The 16,974-nt window shown below is 52.0% G+C and overlaps 1 protein-coding gene across 1 annotated transcript in view; it reads right to left on the bottom strand.

The window, feature by feature from the left end:
* Positions 1-13,504, bottom strand: part of PDE1C (phosphodiesterase 1C) — a 364,455-nt gene extending 350,951 nt beyond the window's left edge. The window contains exon 1 of the mRNA XM_090287041.1: positions 13,381-13,504. Coding sequence (XP_090143167.1) covers positions 13,381-13,465 — 85 coding nt within the window. The 5' untranslated portion in view covers positions 13,466-13,504. The remainder of the gene's footprint in view (positions 1-13,380) is intronic.
* Between the last annotated feature and the right edge of the window lie 3,470 nt (positions 13,505-16,974).

Below are 16,974 nucleotides of genomic sequence, written 5' to 3'. Positions count from 1 at the left end.
CACTGTCACAGACAAGCCTCAAGGCATGTAACTAAGGGGGCCGATACTGCATCTCCTAGAATTAAATATCGTCATTTCCATTCGAGAAAACCTAATACGCCCCTGACTCATGGCAAGAAGAGCAAATAACAGTGAATGCACAGTCAGCCGGGGGATCAACTGCAGCATGAGGCTGCACGATGAATTCTCTGACAAAGACAGGAGACCCCAGGACCCTATTCGCACAGTGCCCTGCGTTGAGGAGGAGCAAGCCGCTCCAGTGCAAAGAGCCAGGCAGACCAGGTTTCAGGTCCCAGCCCTATGACCTGACCTCCTGAGCCTCAGGTTCCTCATCTGCAGACTGCAAATAACCATGAGTAAAAAGGGTTGTTGGAAATGAAATGGAAAACTCTGGTGCTCAAAAAAAGCTCCCCTAAAAAAAAAAAACATTCACAGAAAACCAGATGAATAGGTCATTGACCTCACTGGTCCCTCCTTGGGTCTCCACGGGACCAATGCGAAGCTGCCTCTCTCTCCAGCCGCTCCTCTTGCCAATCATAACAAGAACACGTTCTGATATTCTTATACATGCTGTTTATCCGCCTAGAATCTTCCCAAAATCTCTCCCCTGCCCATCCTGTCCTCAACCTCATCCAGTTCAGTGGGCCCCAAACAAAGCCACACATCAGAGTCACCTAGAGACCCACTGATCTTTCAGCTAAACAAACTGTAGGACACATCTGATCCTAAGAAGCTTCATACCCAGTTTGCCTCCCTTAGACATGGTCATAAACCCTGTCACTGGAATGCTAAGAGGGAATGTTGGCTGTCCCAGGGAATTTTTATCAATGGCATGTCCCACAGGTGTTAAGAAGAGCCCTCCCCGCCCTGGTCTGGATGGTTCGGTTGTTTGGAGCATTGTCCCGTAAACCAAAGGTCACAGGTTCGATTCCCAGTCAGGGCGCATACCTAGGTTGTGGGTGTGGTCCCATCAGGGCACGTGTGAAGCAACTGATCTATGTTTCTCTCCCTCTCTTTTTCTCTCTAAAATCAGTAAAGCATGTCCTCAAATGAGGAAGGACGGGAGGGAGGAAGGAGGGAAGGAGAGAGGGTAGGAAGGAAGGGCCCTTCGCTAACACCTCCCACACATAGGTGTGCTCACAGATAACCATTTTAATTTCTGAAGGGGTGGGGAGAGAGAAAGCATATATGGGGGTGTATGTTTGTGTATAAAATGTGTGCGTATGTGTGCATATGAGTGTGTGTGTGTGTAACTGGAGAGAGCACTGCGCACACAGACCATGCTGTGAGATGCCCAGGTGAGTTTCACCTGGTCCGTGGGCTATCAGGGATCGGGAAGCTGAGGTGAGCACCAGAGAGGACTTAGGTGCTAAGTTAGAGAGCGAGCGAGCTGAGAAACTGTAAATGCCCTTACATGCAATGAGGTTTTAAAAAGCAGGTAACAGAACAACATGTATGGATCCCAGGTAAATATCAAACTGCAAGAGACTATTCTGAGACACTGGGAAAAAGAAAAATATGCATACAGAGTCACCTAAATATTAATAGAGCTCATCTCTGGAAAATGAGGTTTCCTTTCCTGAGTTCCTAAAATGAACATGAATCATTTTTAGAGGCAAATAAAATTAATAATCCTGTCTTCATTTTCCTAAGAAAGTGAGGTAATTAGGAAGCTGAAGAGAGCCTCCAGCCCCCGAGGACCACCTGCCTCTCCGACAGTCTCAAAGTTTGTCTGGTTCGTGCCAGGGGAGAAGGAACACTCAGGAGCACACAGGAAGCCCAGGTACAAAAGGATGCTGTGCACACAGCAGTGGCGTGTTATTCCGCAACAGCAGGAGCCGCCAACACACCCCCAGACCGACTCCTCACAGCATAACCAGAGTGTGCTTTGGGGGACACACATCTGACGCTGTCTCTTCTGCTTCCAACCATTAGCTGCCTTCCCCTGCTCTTGAGAAAGAGACCAAAACCCTTCAGCTGGCTTACAAAAACTTCTACCCACCTCTCCAGCCTCTTCTTGATCCATATCCCTCCTCTACCTACCTTCTAGCCACAGGGCCTTTGCACAGGCTGTCCACCCCAGCTGGGTGCTCCCTCTTCCCCTTCATCAGGGAAGCCCCTCCCCCCCAATCGCGCAGACTCGGTTCCATCCCACTATCAGCACCCTGGGCCTCCCAGCAGAGGATGCAACACCCTCACGCCACCGCTGCCTGTAGGCTCTGATGGGCTCGCCAGTCTTTCTCACACGGGACCCCTCGTGCCTAACAGCTGTTGGGGGGTGGGCACTCCACGAGGAAAGGCTAAGTGACTGATACAACCGTAGGCAGGCGGGGACACTGCAAAGCATGAGCCTGGAGAAACGCCAAGACCAGCCCATTTGGGGGAATGTAGGCTTGACCCTGCCGGCAACGGGAAGCTACTGCATGGTTTTAAAGTGGGGGGGCAGCAGGGTCCGTTGTGTGTTCCCAGAGAACTTTCTAGCTGCCGTGCTAAGAGGAGTTGGGGGTTGCGAGTTGAGAGGAAGGTAGCGAGACCACTAGGAAACACGGTGACAGATTCAGGAGAGACACGGAGGGTCTGAATTAAGGCAAATGGGATGGAAGGGAGAGGATGGACAGGAAAGGGTCTGGAGAAGAAAACCCAGAGCACCTGATGACCAGTCAGAGGAGGAGGGGGTGGGGACACGGGAACTGGATATGGTCCCGAGATTTCTGGTCCAAATGCCTGCACTGCCTGCAATGGAGAACTTGGACTTGAATCGCGGTTCTGACACTGGTCGCTTTGACTTCCTGAAGCCCCAGTTCCTGCCCCTGTGAAATGGAGTCGCTCGAGGGTCTCGTGCAGGGTTACTGGTGGAATTAAAGGAGCTGATGTTGAGGAAAGTGCTTCAGAAATGGTAAAGCCTTATGATCATCATCATGAACAAGGGGGTGTAACAGCCTGCACAACAGCTGCCCAGGGGAAACGATCCCCCTGAAACAGTCACCGAGGCCGGACTCCCAGGCTGGCCCAGCGGGCCTAACGTCCGCCTTGCTGAAAAGTTTCTCTGGCTTCAACAGCTGGCCTCGTGGGTGATCCCGATGAGAAAGGCAGAAACACATCTCTTTAGAGAACTGGGCGGCCCTCGGTCCCAGCAGAAGGCTGGGCTCTTGTTCTGCTCAGAGCCCCACGGGTCGGGGAGACTGGATTCCCCTTCAACCCTCCCTGACTTGAAGAAATGTGAAAAACTTAATGTCACCTCCAACTGTTAAAGAAAGATGACTCACGAGACACAGGAGCCTTTCTTGGAAATTGTAAACAAATGTCCTTGAAATCAAAATCCAAGGCCACTGTGTTAATGTGGGCTCTCTGCGCCTGGGAGTCAGCCAGCCAGTGCAGCCTTCTCCTGGGGCCCCCCAGAGAGATGGAGCTTCCCAAGGGCTGCAGGCATCCCCTCCTTTGTGATTCCGGGGCCACCCCCTAAGCCAGCGGTAATGCCTTCAGGTTTGGCAGGAAGGAAGGAAGGAGAAAAGGGAAGGAAAAGGGACTAAGATTTATGAGCATCTGGGAGGGGCTCATGACTGGACCAGCACTTAACCTATGTCACCTCATAGACAGACATCACTGGTCCCGCGTTCCAACATTCAGGAAGGTAAAGAGAGTACGCAGTCCGACACTTCATAAATGGTGTGCATCAGAGCTCAGCAGCCCAGAGTCTGGTCTTTCGACCATAGGCACCACCAGAATTCTTTGGGATGGTCTCCAGCAGTCCAGCTGTCTGATGAATAAAACACACAATTCAGCAGGTCCTACAGAGCATCCCCTAATAAAAAATAGAGGGTGAAAAAGGGAATAGCGCTCACCTGAACTCCCAGGACCTGCTCTGAACCCCTCACTCATTGGTCCCTGCTCCACCTGGAAGCTCACCTGTAAAAGCTGCCTGGACCATCTATAAAATGCTCTTTCTTTAAAGCCAAACCGGTCCTCACCGTCATTCGTGCGAGATAACCGGTGCTTCTCCTATTTTCTGTCCCAAGCCCACAGAATCACACCGGAGCTCCTCTCGGCTGTCGGCAGGAGGAGAGGGCGCACAGCTCTCTGCCCCAGAAGCGAGAAAAGGCAAATCAGATCCTGCGATTCCCTCCCAGAGAGAGGAACCCCGGCGGCAACACCTCAGCACCTGCGGGCCCGCACTCCTGGATGTGGTCCTGAGTGCCTGGGACCTCTGGCCAGCGGCTACTGTCCTCCCTCAAGTGAAAACCAACTGCCAACCACTGGGCCTCCAAGCCTCCCCAGGGCTTCTTGGGGAAGGCCAAGGCCAAGCTCCCACCGCACGCCACAGCCTGTCTGCCAAACAGCCCAGGAAGTGCCAACCGGCTCTTCCCAGAGCAGCTGGCACCGATGACGCAGACCCGGCTGGAATTCCTCGGCGGGCGTGAGGCGGGGGCTCCAGAAGCCCAGACTGGTCGGAAATCCTGCACAGCCCGGCAGCCGAGGCAGCACTTGACATAAATGGCTGGCGGGGGGGCTGTGGGAGGCAGCCAGGGGGCAGCTGGTGAGCACCGTCCAGGGAAGCAGCCGTGGGTCCGGGACGCCTGCCCGCTCCCCGGATTTCCAAGCCTCTCCATCATCACAACCAGCCAGTTGGCGGGCACCGAGGACGCGCCAGGTTACCTACGTTGCCCGTCCTACCGGACCCGCCCACAACACAGCAAAGGAGGAGGTGTTACCCGCGTGGACAAACGAGGGACCTGTGGCTCACGGAGATTAATAGCCTCTCCACGAGCACAGGGACGGGAACCGCCAGGACAAGGTTTAGGGCCCAGGTCTCCTGTGTCGCTTCCCTTTCCGCCTAGCATCCTGGTGTAGGAGGGCCAAGCAGCAGAGAAGGGACTCACTTTGCAAAGCCATCACAAGAGACACACTAAATACTAAAAGATGATTAACTGGTTGCGGAGATGGGAATGTCTGGAGCTCCACCGTGGGTTCATCAGGAACGGCATCAGACACCGATGCCCAGCGACCAGAGGGGAATGCCGTTTGGCAGGAAGGGCAAATCTTGAAAACATCTGAAAATAGAAAACCAGGCTCATCCTTACAGCTTTTCAAGGAAGAGTACATATGGGTGTTCCATCCAGAAAGACTCAGAGCTGGTTATTATTATTATTATATCCATGTTAATGATATTATGGAAGTATATTATTATGGGTCTATATTATGAATATATATAATAATATTCTCAAGGAAATAATATAATAACAAATATTTATCTAGAACTACATATCAGGTGTTGTTCCCTGTGCTTGATATATATTAACTCATTTTATCACCCAAAACCCTAGGAGATAGGTAATATAATTATCTTCTTTTAACAGATGAACACATTGAAATACAGAGAGGTTAAGTAACTCACCCAAGACCACACAGCAAATAAACTGTGAAGCCAAAATTCAAAGGAAATCAAGCTCCAGAATCCACGCTCTTCACCTCTACAAATACTGTCTCGCATCCAGCAGGACCCAATGCTAGGTGCTTCCCTAGTATTATGCGATCTACAACCACGTTTATTGTTCATGACAAACAAATCCAGTTACATGAATTAAAGTGATACAGCACATCAGAATGGAATGAGAGCTAGCCCTGCAGGCAAGCGGAAACACTCAGAAGTCTCCTCCATTCCCCCATTTCCCACTGGAATTTGATGTCACAAAGGGAAATGGCTGGAAGGCCCAGGCAGCTACACGCGGCCACTGTGGCTCCTTCCTGAGTTCATTTCAGTGATTATCTACATGAGGAAGGAACGGTCTTCCCTCCTTTGATCCTCAAACAGAGCCCTTCCCTTCTGACACTTCTGGGCACCAAGTCTGCGGCGTTTTCTCCCCACCAAGAAGCTCTGTGACACCAGCTGGGGGTCCTACAGTGGACCTCAGTCCTGACACCATCTGCCCGGAGACAGCGTCAGATCCCACAGGTTAAGGGTTCAGTCCCAATGACAGACAGCCTCCCACTTCCTCTGCCAATCGCAAGTCGTAGGACCCCAGGGTCCCACAACGTCTGTCCAACGTGGCTACAAATCAGAGTGCCCATGACCCCCCCACACACACCCTGGAAACAATTATTTCCTGGAATAGCTCACAGAACTCAGGGGACCCTGCATTTACCAGTGCATTGGAGGACTTGATGGAGGATACAGAGGAGCAGCCAGGTAAGCATGGGGTGAGGTCTGGGAGGGCTCCGAGGACAGCAGTTCTGTCCCCGTAGGGCTGCCGTGGCCACCCTCCTGTACATAGACGTGCTCACCGACCTGAAAGCTCCCCAAACCCAATACTTTTGGGATTCTTATGGAAGCTTCACTTCCAGCCCTTCTCCCTCCCTGGAGAAGGTGGGGGGGGGGGGTGCTGAAAATGCCAAGATTCTAATTCTGACTTGGTCTTTCCCATGACCAGCCCCACCCAGGAGCCATCTGGGAGCCCAGTGATGGTCCCTTGTCAGGACAGAATATGCTCCTAGCGCTCTGATCACTTAGGAAATTACAAGTGTTTTAGGAGTTCCGTGCCAGGAACTGGGGACAGAGATCAATATACATTATTTCTATTATGTGACCTCATCAAATTCCCCTGTGAGCAAGAATCACTGTACAAAGCTGTACACATAAAATCTAGTCTACTTACTCGGAGAATCATTTCAGCTCTGAGCTCCTAACTAGTTCTCCATCCAATATGCCTCCACTTTGCCCTGAGCTCTGCCAAGCATCTCTCCCCCGGGACTTCTCAGGACGCCTGGCCTGGCCCCCCCCCCCGCACCTTCCCACCCTGGGAAAGCTATGGTGACCTTCAGGACAAACAGCCCACCTCCTTTCAGGAGTGGCAGCAAACAGATTTCCTTGCCTAAGCACTTCATTGACGGATCGAGAAACTGAGGCCCAGGATTAAAGAGCAAGTTAATGAGGAACGAACCCCATCTCCTGATTCTGACTCCTATTGTGTTTTCCACTACTCTGGGCATTCCCTCCCCCGCTCCCACCTCCACCCCCGCCTTCCGACAGCACCTGTTCAGCAAATGTTCAACTTCCAATGATAATAGTTACGGTCTGCATGTTGTTGCCCCCCCCCCCCAAAAAAAATTCACAGGTTGAAACCTAACACCTAATGTGATGGTCTACGGAGGAGGGGGGTCTTTGAGAGGTGAGTAGGTCATGAGGGTGGGGCCCTCGAGAATGGGATTAGTGCCCTTGTGAAAGAGACCCCGGGGAGAGCCCTCACCTCTTCCACCAGGGGAAGACAGAGAGAGCAGATGACCATCTATGACCCAGGAAGCTGACTGTCACCAGACACTGAACCTGCTGGTGTCCTGATCTTGGACTTCTGGCCTCCAGAACTGGGAGAAATAAATGCTGCTTCTAAGCCCCCCAGGCCGTGCTCTTTTTGTCACAGCTGCCCAAACAGCCTAAGACAAACAGCTAATAATTCTGCATGCCTAGTATGTACCAGGACCTGTACATGACGTTTGAGCCGCATTATGACTTTCACGGGGCCTGGACACTTTTGCCTTTGTGGGTCCTTTCCTCTCTAAAATAACTGTTTTTAAGTTTTTAAAATATATCGTAGGACTGAATTGCTATGAAGAATATTAACATTAGAAATAAAGACATTTTATTCAATCTAAAAGTCCATTTTTTTCTGATTTTAAAATAAATTAAAATATTTTCACAGGCTTCTAGAAATACTGCGGGCCCTGGGCGTCTGCCTATGGCACCCGGCAAATAAGTCAGGTTTGCCAGGGCTCTCCTTGCGTTCTCTCGTTGAATTTCCCAGCCCAACAAGGTAGATCATGTTTCTCACGTCTCCTACACAACTTAGGAAACGGAACTGTAGCCATGTGACACCGCCTGTCCAAGATCACAGTGGAAGACAGGGTTCACCATCTGAACTCCGAGCGCCTAACTCCAGAGCTTGTTACCTTCTGGGCAAAATCCAATCAAAGCCCCCTGGCCCCTCTTCCTGCTGTGTCCCAGGCCAGACCCCCAGCCGGTTCAGATGGTCACTCCTGTGGAATTTCTCCCACCACCCCCGCCTTGCCCATGGCCCCAGGTGGACTCTGCCCATCACTCCCCACAGGTCCGTGCTGACTGGGCAGACACGCCAGGCACACTGTGTGGCCAGAGGGGCGTCTCAGCCCGTGGGGAACAGCAGGGCGCCCAGCACACACTTTGCTCCTGTTCCCAGGCAGTGTCAGGGGCCGGCAGGGCTGTACAGGGCAGTGCGGGCCAATACTGACCCACCAGGGAGCCTGCCCCAGAGTGTGCCCACAAACTCTCGGGGTCACACCATGACCCTCACCCACTCCCACCACAGCCAGCTCGAGTCACAGCGTGATTTCAGGTCGAGGGAAGGGACACTGAGCAAACACGCCCATCGTGACAGCCAGGCACCGTGCGGGGCACTTTGTCCCCCAGCCGTGGTTCAGGGAACGTGTCACCAACCCCGTTTACTCAGAGAAGGAAACTGAGGCTCAGAGAAGCTAAAGGACCTGCCGGGCCAGCACAGGAAGCCTTCCTGTGTCTCCAAAGCCCCACGCTCCCTGCCACCAATGCGACCTCTCCGCTGACACGCACCCTGCAACGGTTCACTCCGATTGCTGGCGGCCACTCACAGCTCCACTGTGACGGCCTCGTTCCTCAAGCTAAAGACACGTTTGACACGTACCAAGTGTCCTCGAATAACGAAAGTTGAGCTCACAAAGCGATTTTTTCTTGCACCACACTGGAGCCTCCCCACAGCTCTATAACCAAGGAGCACGCTCCCCTTTTCACATAGAAGGAAACTGAGGCTCGGAGAGGGAAGTGACACGCCCATGAGACAGAACGGGGGCTACAGGGCAGAGGGGAGTGCCAGAGCAGGGCCGTGAGCCCCGGTCTGATGAACCCTCATTCTGCAAGCCACTCCACCCGGTTCTGCTCCAGTCTCCAGAGAGGTGGGAGGAGGAGGGGGAGTCAGGGCAACTGCTACTGCCAGGTGTCTGTAGACTGTTTTACCTTAGATCCTGATTCGGTTCTTTGCTCCCCACTCTCACCCCCACCGCGAAGACCACACACTTGGCCAAGAGCACCAAGACCGGCCTGGGCTGAGAAAGTCCTCAGCCACATGCACCAAGGGAGGCCAGTGCTGGACAGTGGGCCACACCCCCAGTGCATGCAGCCAAGTCATCACCCTGGCCGGGACGACCCCCGGAGTCCTGTCCACCCAGGAACCCCTCTGGAAGGAGTACAGGTCAGACGACCTCCCCAACTCAGCGTGGGTTCCCAGCTCCCGGGAGTCCAAGGGCCGGACAGGGAACCCTCACTCCAGCCCCTTGGGCTTCTGCTTGCTCTCTAGGGGCCCCTTATTTTTCTTCCTCTGGGACAAGCTCACAGAGAGAGAAACACAGGGGCAAAGGGAGCAGTTGCTACAGGAAATTCATCCCTCTGTTAGCAACACCTCTTCAGTACAGGTTTAGAATTTTCCACACCACCAGATTCATTGTTGAACGAGGCAGCTTCTCCGCTCTGCACCCCACCAGTTCCACGCCCTTCTGGACCCTGGCCGTGGCTTCCCCATGGCCTTCTGACACCCAGGAGGCCATCACTGTGGGAAGAAGGGAAGTGAAGGCCCTCCCTGGGCCCCCCTTTCCCATCTGTAAAATGAGAACCAAAAGAGAGCAAGGCAGGCCCTCTCACGTGGTTAAAAAACACATTGTGTGTTGCAGAAATACTTCCCCTTTTCGGGGAGAGGGTGTGTTTGTGTTCTGGGCAGCCTCATAGAGAAAGTAAGAATCTACGGATCAACTTAATACAAACCCACCCAGGCACCCAAACGCCCAGGGACAGGGAACATGCTTCTGGAAAACAGTGATAGGACAACTCTTCCTCCTTACCCAGCCATTCACTCTGCTGCTCGTGACAATCATTTGCTACAACTAGAAGCTCGATGGTTTCCTAGGGAGGGAACTGTCAAATCATGGGGGCTCCATGGCAGTCAGCACCTCCGGGTATGGCATGTGTCAACCTCAGAGTCGAGTGTCCCAGACCTCTTCCCCATGTACCTGACTCCATGACCTGAGAAAACGCTATAAAGAGGAAGAAAGGCCATTGGCCCTGAGACACAGGAGCCCAGGACTGAAGAGGCAGTCCTGGTGGGAGGCAGGGTAACAAATCTTGTTTCTTCCACCTGACCCTCCTAGAATCAGCCCCTTACCTCCTGTGTGGCAACGGTAGGCCGTTTCTGGTTTCACCCCAGCCTACACTGGCTTAGCAGAAACTCCCAGATCTCTCTTCATGGAGACGATGGGCTGGTTCCCAAGGGTTAGGCAGGAGTCACATCCACGGTGGGAGGCAGCATGGTACGGACCAACCCAGGCTGAGGAGTCAGGCCAGCCAGTGGTTTGAACCCAACTCTGCCACTAGCTAGCTGGTGACCTTCAGCAAGTTACTTCCCCTCAGGGTCTTAGGAGTTCCTTCTCCTAAAATGGGTGATAACAGCCACCTTTCAGGCTTGTGGTGAAAGGTGAGCCGGTGAGCTGAGAGAAGCGCCCAGCTCGGTCCCTGGCCTACACCAAAGAGCTACCTGTTCTCAGTGCAGCGTGCCCAAGTTCCTGCAGGCAGGGCAGAGGCCAGCTCAGGAACCCAGGCTTGCACATCACAGCCCCCCCCCCCCCCCCCAGTGTTTCTACGTGAGGGTGTTATTGGTGTTGAAGGCAACTCCTCACTGTAGGGGGGCCATCCTGGCAGCCTGCAGAACACTGAACTCCTCTGACCTCTACTCACGGCAGAGACTGTCCCCAGCACCCCAGCATGGTGACTCCCCAAAGTGCCCCCTATAGTAACCCCCTGGGAAGTATCACCCCTGCTGGAGAACCACAGCAGAAGACTTCCCCCTGCCCATTCTGGCCCAGAGTGGATTCCTCCTCCCAGCCCAGAAGTGTCCGTTCTCAGGGAGAAATTGTGTCAGGATCCCTCCAAGGAAAGTTTCTTTGTGACTTTGCCACAGGGGTGGGTCACACCGCCCTCCTGCAGGGCCCCCGAGACCCCCGGGGTCCTCATAGGCCTCCTCTGGTAATATTCTCTGAAGCTGCCAGGACCCAACCACAAATCCCTTCAGTAACGTGCTCTGGCTCAGAGGGTGGGCGTAACGAACAGCCTGGAAGAGGAAGTATCTCCTCATAGCCAAGTCCAAAGCCTGAGAAAAGGAGAGGCCTAGGGGCCACTGAGGTCTCATCAGGCTTCCTCTCCCACACTGGAGGCAGGGAACCGCCTACCAGTTCCTCCCTGCTGAAACCATGGGACAAACTGGCAGCCACAGGTGTGGGCTACACGATACCTGTCTGTCCTGAAAGCCAAGTGCCGACCACCAGTGCCCCGCATTGATGTTGCAGGAATGTGAGTCCTCAGCCTTGGAAGAAATATTCGGAATACACCTGACAGACAGCATTTGAAAAGTATATACACACACAAAGATAAGTATGTGTGTGTATATAATGTATATAGTAATACATATTAGTTATATACTTATGTTATTAATATAGCACCTATATAATAGACAGTATAGTAATTAATATCTAGTAATTATAATAGTACATACTTAATACATTGATTACACATATAATTAATATATATTATATTCATTAAGAGTACATGCAAATTAATAAATGGTAAACTTCCTCAGAGGAGAAACACACAGGTCAAGGACATAAAGAGGTGATTTTACAAAAAAAGGGATACACACGGCATTGAGATGCTACCTTCCACCTCTCAAACCAGCAACTTTTTTCTAAATTAAAGCGTCTGGTGCTCATAAGAGTATGTGAGTAACTTGACGGATTGCTGGTAGGAATGTGAACTGGTATTTCCAGACAGTAGGTAAGCCATATGTTTTAAAATCCCTAAAAGCATACATACTCTGGGAGCAAGCAACTGTACTTCTAAAACCCTATCCTGAGAGAGTATACATGGGTGTGCTTAAAGATCTTGTCCTTTTTCATTGTTTTTTATGGTAAAAATTAAAAGCAACCTCAGCAGCCAACACCAGGAGACTGAGGAAATATTCTATCTACATCAGAAACCAAATCTAATAAGATATTAGAAAACAGATTACCAAACATTATGATTGCATTTTGTTCAAGAAAATCAGACTTAATTTTGAGTTGAGACTGAATTCTGGAAGTAACGTGTTCAGCCCATGGCCCGGAAATCTTGGGGTCACTTCAAGAGAAGGATCAAAAGTGGTCCAGAGATGAGCTTCTGCCCCTTGGTGTCTTCTTGCCCTGAGCAACTTTCTGCTCCACCTCCACGCAGGTACCACCCCCCAAAAGCCAATTAACATACCCCTCGTTTCCAAAGGCTTGGGGGCCTGGCTCCGCCCTGCTGTTCTCCAAACCCACGCTCCAGCCTGCCAGGGCTCCCAGGCCTTGCCCACCCCCTGGAAAGGTGAAGCGACAAGCCCTGGGCTACGGTCTGAGAACAGCGCACAGCTCTGGACCAGGAATACAAGCATCAAGAGGCGATCTCTTCGCGTTCAGCCTGCAGAGGGTCAGTCTGTGGTCCTGCTCCCTCTAACAGCCACGGCGATCCCGCCAGCCCCCTCTTGTGCCCTCCTGGTAAAGAGTTGAAAGAAAACAGCGAGCCACCGCGAGACCCGAGGACAGGAGGGAGCTTTTTCGCAAATATTTCAGTAATGTGGCACATCCCTCCCTGCCTGACTACATTCTTCTCTCTCTCCCCCTCCCTCTCTCTCAGTTTCAACTTTTGCAGAAACTACCATCCAGCCTCTCTCTCTGCATGTTTCTACGTCTGTCTCTCTCCCTCTGCATTCTCTCGCTTCTGTCATGTCCACTGTCTCTGTCACTCCGTCCTAGTCTCTGTCTTGGCATTTGTTTGTCGCTATTTCTGACCGGGTGTCTTGGTGCTTCCATTCACGCCTCTGTGACTAGATGTCTCGGTCATTCTGTCTCTCTGTGTGTCCCTCTGTCCTAGTGTTCACGTCTTTCTGTCACTGGCTTCCCTCTCTCTATTTCTTTCTCCATCTCTCTGCCTCCATCCCTGTCTCTGTCCTGAGTTGAGTTACTAAAATCACAGCAAGGAAACTGCGCCCTTCAGGGAGATGTGCCCCTGATAGAGCCTCTGCGGGATGCAGGGCTCCGCGGTGGGGGGGACGCTGCAGGGAGTCCCGGTCGCAGCGCCGCGGCCACACGCAGGACGCCCCCCGGCGCTGTCGGCGCTGTCGGCGCTCCCCGGGCTCCTGGCTAGCGCCTCGAGACCCTGCCTGATCTCTGGCCACCCCTCTCCCGCGCTGAGCAAGCTCCCCCGCGGCCGCCACCAGAAAGGGCGCTCGCCCGAGGCACGAGTCGGACGGGGAGGAAAGTTCTCACCGATGGTGAAGCTGTAGCCGTCGATGCTGAAAGTGGCGCTCCGGCACTTTTTGAAGCCCTCTTTCCTGTTGCCGGCGTCCGTCATGGCTCGGCCGGCGGCGTGCCGGGTGCCCAGCGGCAGAGCGCGCAGCCCCGCGCCCGCGCCCACGCCCCGCGCTCGGCCGCGTCCCCTCCCCCGGCCGCGCTGCGCGTTGTGCCGGCAGGTCCGCAGGTCAGCCGCTGGCTGCGAGCGGAGTGCGCGGGCCGCTGGCGCCGGGACCGCAGAGGCAGCTAATGCACTGGGCACGCCGCACAGTCGGCCAGCGTGGCCACCACTGCCCCGGCTCCGACGCCGACTTCGGGCACGCGGGCAGTGCTGAGACCGGAGGCGCGCGCCCGCGCCGTGCGTTCGAACGGGGACCGGTGGAGGGAGCCGAAACCCCGTCTCTTCCACCCGCGTCTCCGGGAGTGTCTGACACCCGCGCGCTCCAGGCTCGTCTGTTCGCTCTCTCAGCTTCGCCCGCCCTTCTCTGGAGGCTGGTGGGATTTGGGGACCCAAGGGAATGGCTCGGATTTGGCGTCGTGCTCCTAGATGTTTTCTCTGGCAGGCAGGCGAGCTCGCGAAAAGCACATCAACAGATGGAAAAGCAAACACTGAAGCCGGGCAGATGCTGCCCAAGTTTACTCCAAACAAGGAAGTCGGGGAGTCGCCACGCCCACTTCCTCCCGGCAGCTGTCCCCTTAACCATCCCGGAGTCCCAGAAGATTACTTCTCAGCCGTCCCCGGCCGGGAGGTGATTATCAAAGTGACGCGCATCTGTGGCCGAGCGCTCTCACAGAGACTGCGCGTTGTGCAATTTACAACCAAGTTCTAGCCACTCCAAACGGCTCGCCTCAGCTCTCTCCAGTTTGGTTTTGCCAAATACGAGATTCCGGACATCGGTGGGGGTGCGAGAGATTTTAGCGATCCTACAGCTAATCCTATTGCTACAAAAGAGGAAACTGAGGCCCAGAGAGGCGTGACTAAGGTCCTACACCGAGAAAGTGGCAGCGTTTGGACAAAGGTGTTTCGTTTTATGGAACCAATCGTTGGTCCTTCCAGTACCTGAAATGACTGAGTTAGGGAAGGTTTGTACAGGGAAAATCCTTCCCTCCGACCAGCAAGCAGTTACTACGCATGAAGAATTGCATTGTTCTGTGTCAGCAACTGGCCGCTCCTGTGAAGAAACTGAAACCAGAGCCCATTCAATCCCTTCAAGGGCACCCAGCGTTACACGTGGAATGGCAGTACTATCTATGCTCAAGCTATTGTGGGACTACAATCCGTTAAACCTCATTTGTTGGGATGGAATGTGACGCGATTAACAAACACTTGTCAATATTAAAAGAGTCAATTAGGTGTATTCCAAACCGGTTCTCCAATTGAGTTCTGGGAGCAGTGAGTTTAGAATCCGACTAAAATTAGAAACCTTCTCCCCTGCCCCCCAAAAAGGGACATGTACACACGTGCAGTATCCTACATAAAATTTCAGGGGACCCTTAAAACCCCCAAACCCCCTGGAACCCAGGTTAATGAATGTCTCAGGAATCGAATCTCCTTCAATGAACCATATATTTTTAGAGAATTTTTCAGTGTCAGCTGTGGTTGGAACTCCAGGTCTTCTTTCAGCGAAGACCTAGAACCACACTCGCGTGGATAGTTGCCTTAGACTGATGGTGAGATTAATCGATCCAAAGGCAACGGGTATCATGCCCCCCATGGCACCTCCCAGCTTGGGAGTCAGCCGGTGCTCCAACCCTGAGGTGCTCCTCGAGACTGGCAATGGTTACAACGTGGAAGCATGAAAGGGGCTCTATGGGCAGACAGACCTGAAATCTGGCCCCGCCGCTTGTCAGAGGGGTGACCTTGAGCCAGGTGCTTTCCTCATCCCACAATCAGGACGGAGAGGAACTGGGTGAAGCCTAGGCTGCACTGGGCACCCAGTCACGCAGTCATCAGGTGGCTCCCAGTTTCATGATGTAGACACTGTGGGCAATTCTCCATGACAGTAATGTATTTTAGTTATTGCTAACACCACTGATTTTACAAGAAAGTTTTATATCTATTATACATCATATTATATAGTTTAATAGAGTTCTCGTTTGTTTTATTTCTCCCATTTCCTAAACCTTTAGCAGGAGCACTTGCCTTCTTCTGTACAACAAGGAGCCTGAAAGCCCCGAGTTACAGGCACCTCTCCCTAAATTATCAAGAAGACAACACCCTAACGCAATGGAAATTTTGCCTTGCGTTAGTAAAATTAAAACTTGGTATTTAACAGCTCTTAGCAGAAAAGCTTTTTTGAAATATAATCTATAAAAATAATAACAATGTGATCATTTAGCTGTCCCCTCAAGACTGGTAAAAATAACCTGCCTGAACAATTAGAACTGTTTTTAAACTGCTTCTCCCCGGAATCATTATCTCGCTCCCCGGTTTTTGAGATTGCACACCTACAGAGCTACTCAATGCGCTGCTTCCAGTGCCGAGGCTGAAAGCAGCCTTCTCCGTGGGGGGCTCTTCCACCAAACCAAGTCAAGCTGAATGCTGACGTTACGTAAGCCAAGAGAGAACGCGTTCAAGACCAAGATCAGAAGCAGCGTTGCTCTTCCAGAATTCTCCTTCAGGAATGCCTGTGAAGTAAGGAAACGACCCCAAGACAGCCAGGCAGATGTGCGGGTCCCATGCTCGGACGGTTCCCCCAAGGGGTCAGCAAACGGATTCCTGCCGGTCAGTTCCGGTCTGTCACCTGCTTCGGTAGAGCCTTGGAGCTAAGAATGGGTTTTACAGTTTTTAAGTGTTTGAAAAAAAAAATCAAAAGAAGAACAGGTCAGGTGACACGTTGAAACTATACAAAATTCCAGGTTCAGTGTCCATAAAAAAAGCTTTATTGGAACAGAGCTATGCTCATTTATTTATTGTTGTCTCCGGCTGCTTTTAAACCAGAGAGCGAAGTTGAGTGGTTGTTTCTGAGACTTCTGTGGCCTGCAGAGCCAAAAATATTTAGTGCCCGACCCTTTACAGAAAATATTTGCTCACTCCTAGATTACAGGAAATACCTCACACCTGTCCAGGCTTGGATAACTTCTAGCTTCATTATATTTACTTTAAAATAAGCTTGAAAATGAATTGATCTTTTTTTAACTACTGGAATGGATTCTAACAGGGAAGACACACTCGCAAATGTTTGTTGGAAGGAAGGAAGGAAACTATATATATGTGTGTGTGTATGTATATATGTATATAGATACGCACATGTATACATACATATACACACACACACACATATAGTTTAACCCAGTCATTAGCCAAGATTAATTATGTAGAGATTAATTTCTCCCAAGATCTAATGTTTGAACCTGGCTTCATCCCAAGGAAGTTGAGCAGGAACTGAACTCGGTACCTAAAGTAGTTCTGAGCTCGTGGACCAACTAATGCCCTTCAAAGTATAAGAACTATATATGGAAAAATCAAAATCTTACGGGAGACCCTCTGACTTGGGTGCCAACGCCACGTCCTTTAATACTGCCTATATCAGGGGCTGATACCTGTTGCTCTATAAGGAAACAGTGTCA

This window comes from Furipterus horrens, unplaced genomic scaffold, assembly GCF_987537825.1.
Source record: "Furipterus horrens unplaced genomic scaffold, mFurHor1.1.pri manual_scaffold_9, whole genome shotgun sequence".
Taxonomy (NCBI): Eukaryota; Metazoa; Chordata; class Mammalia; order Chiroptera; family Furipteridae; genus Furipterus; species Furipterus horrens.
The sequence above is the reverse complement of the archived record's forward strand: the minus strand, read 5'-3'. Positions and strand labels throughout refer to the sequence as shown.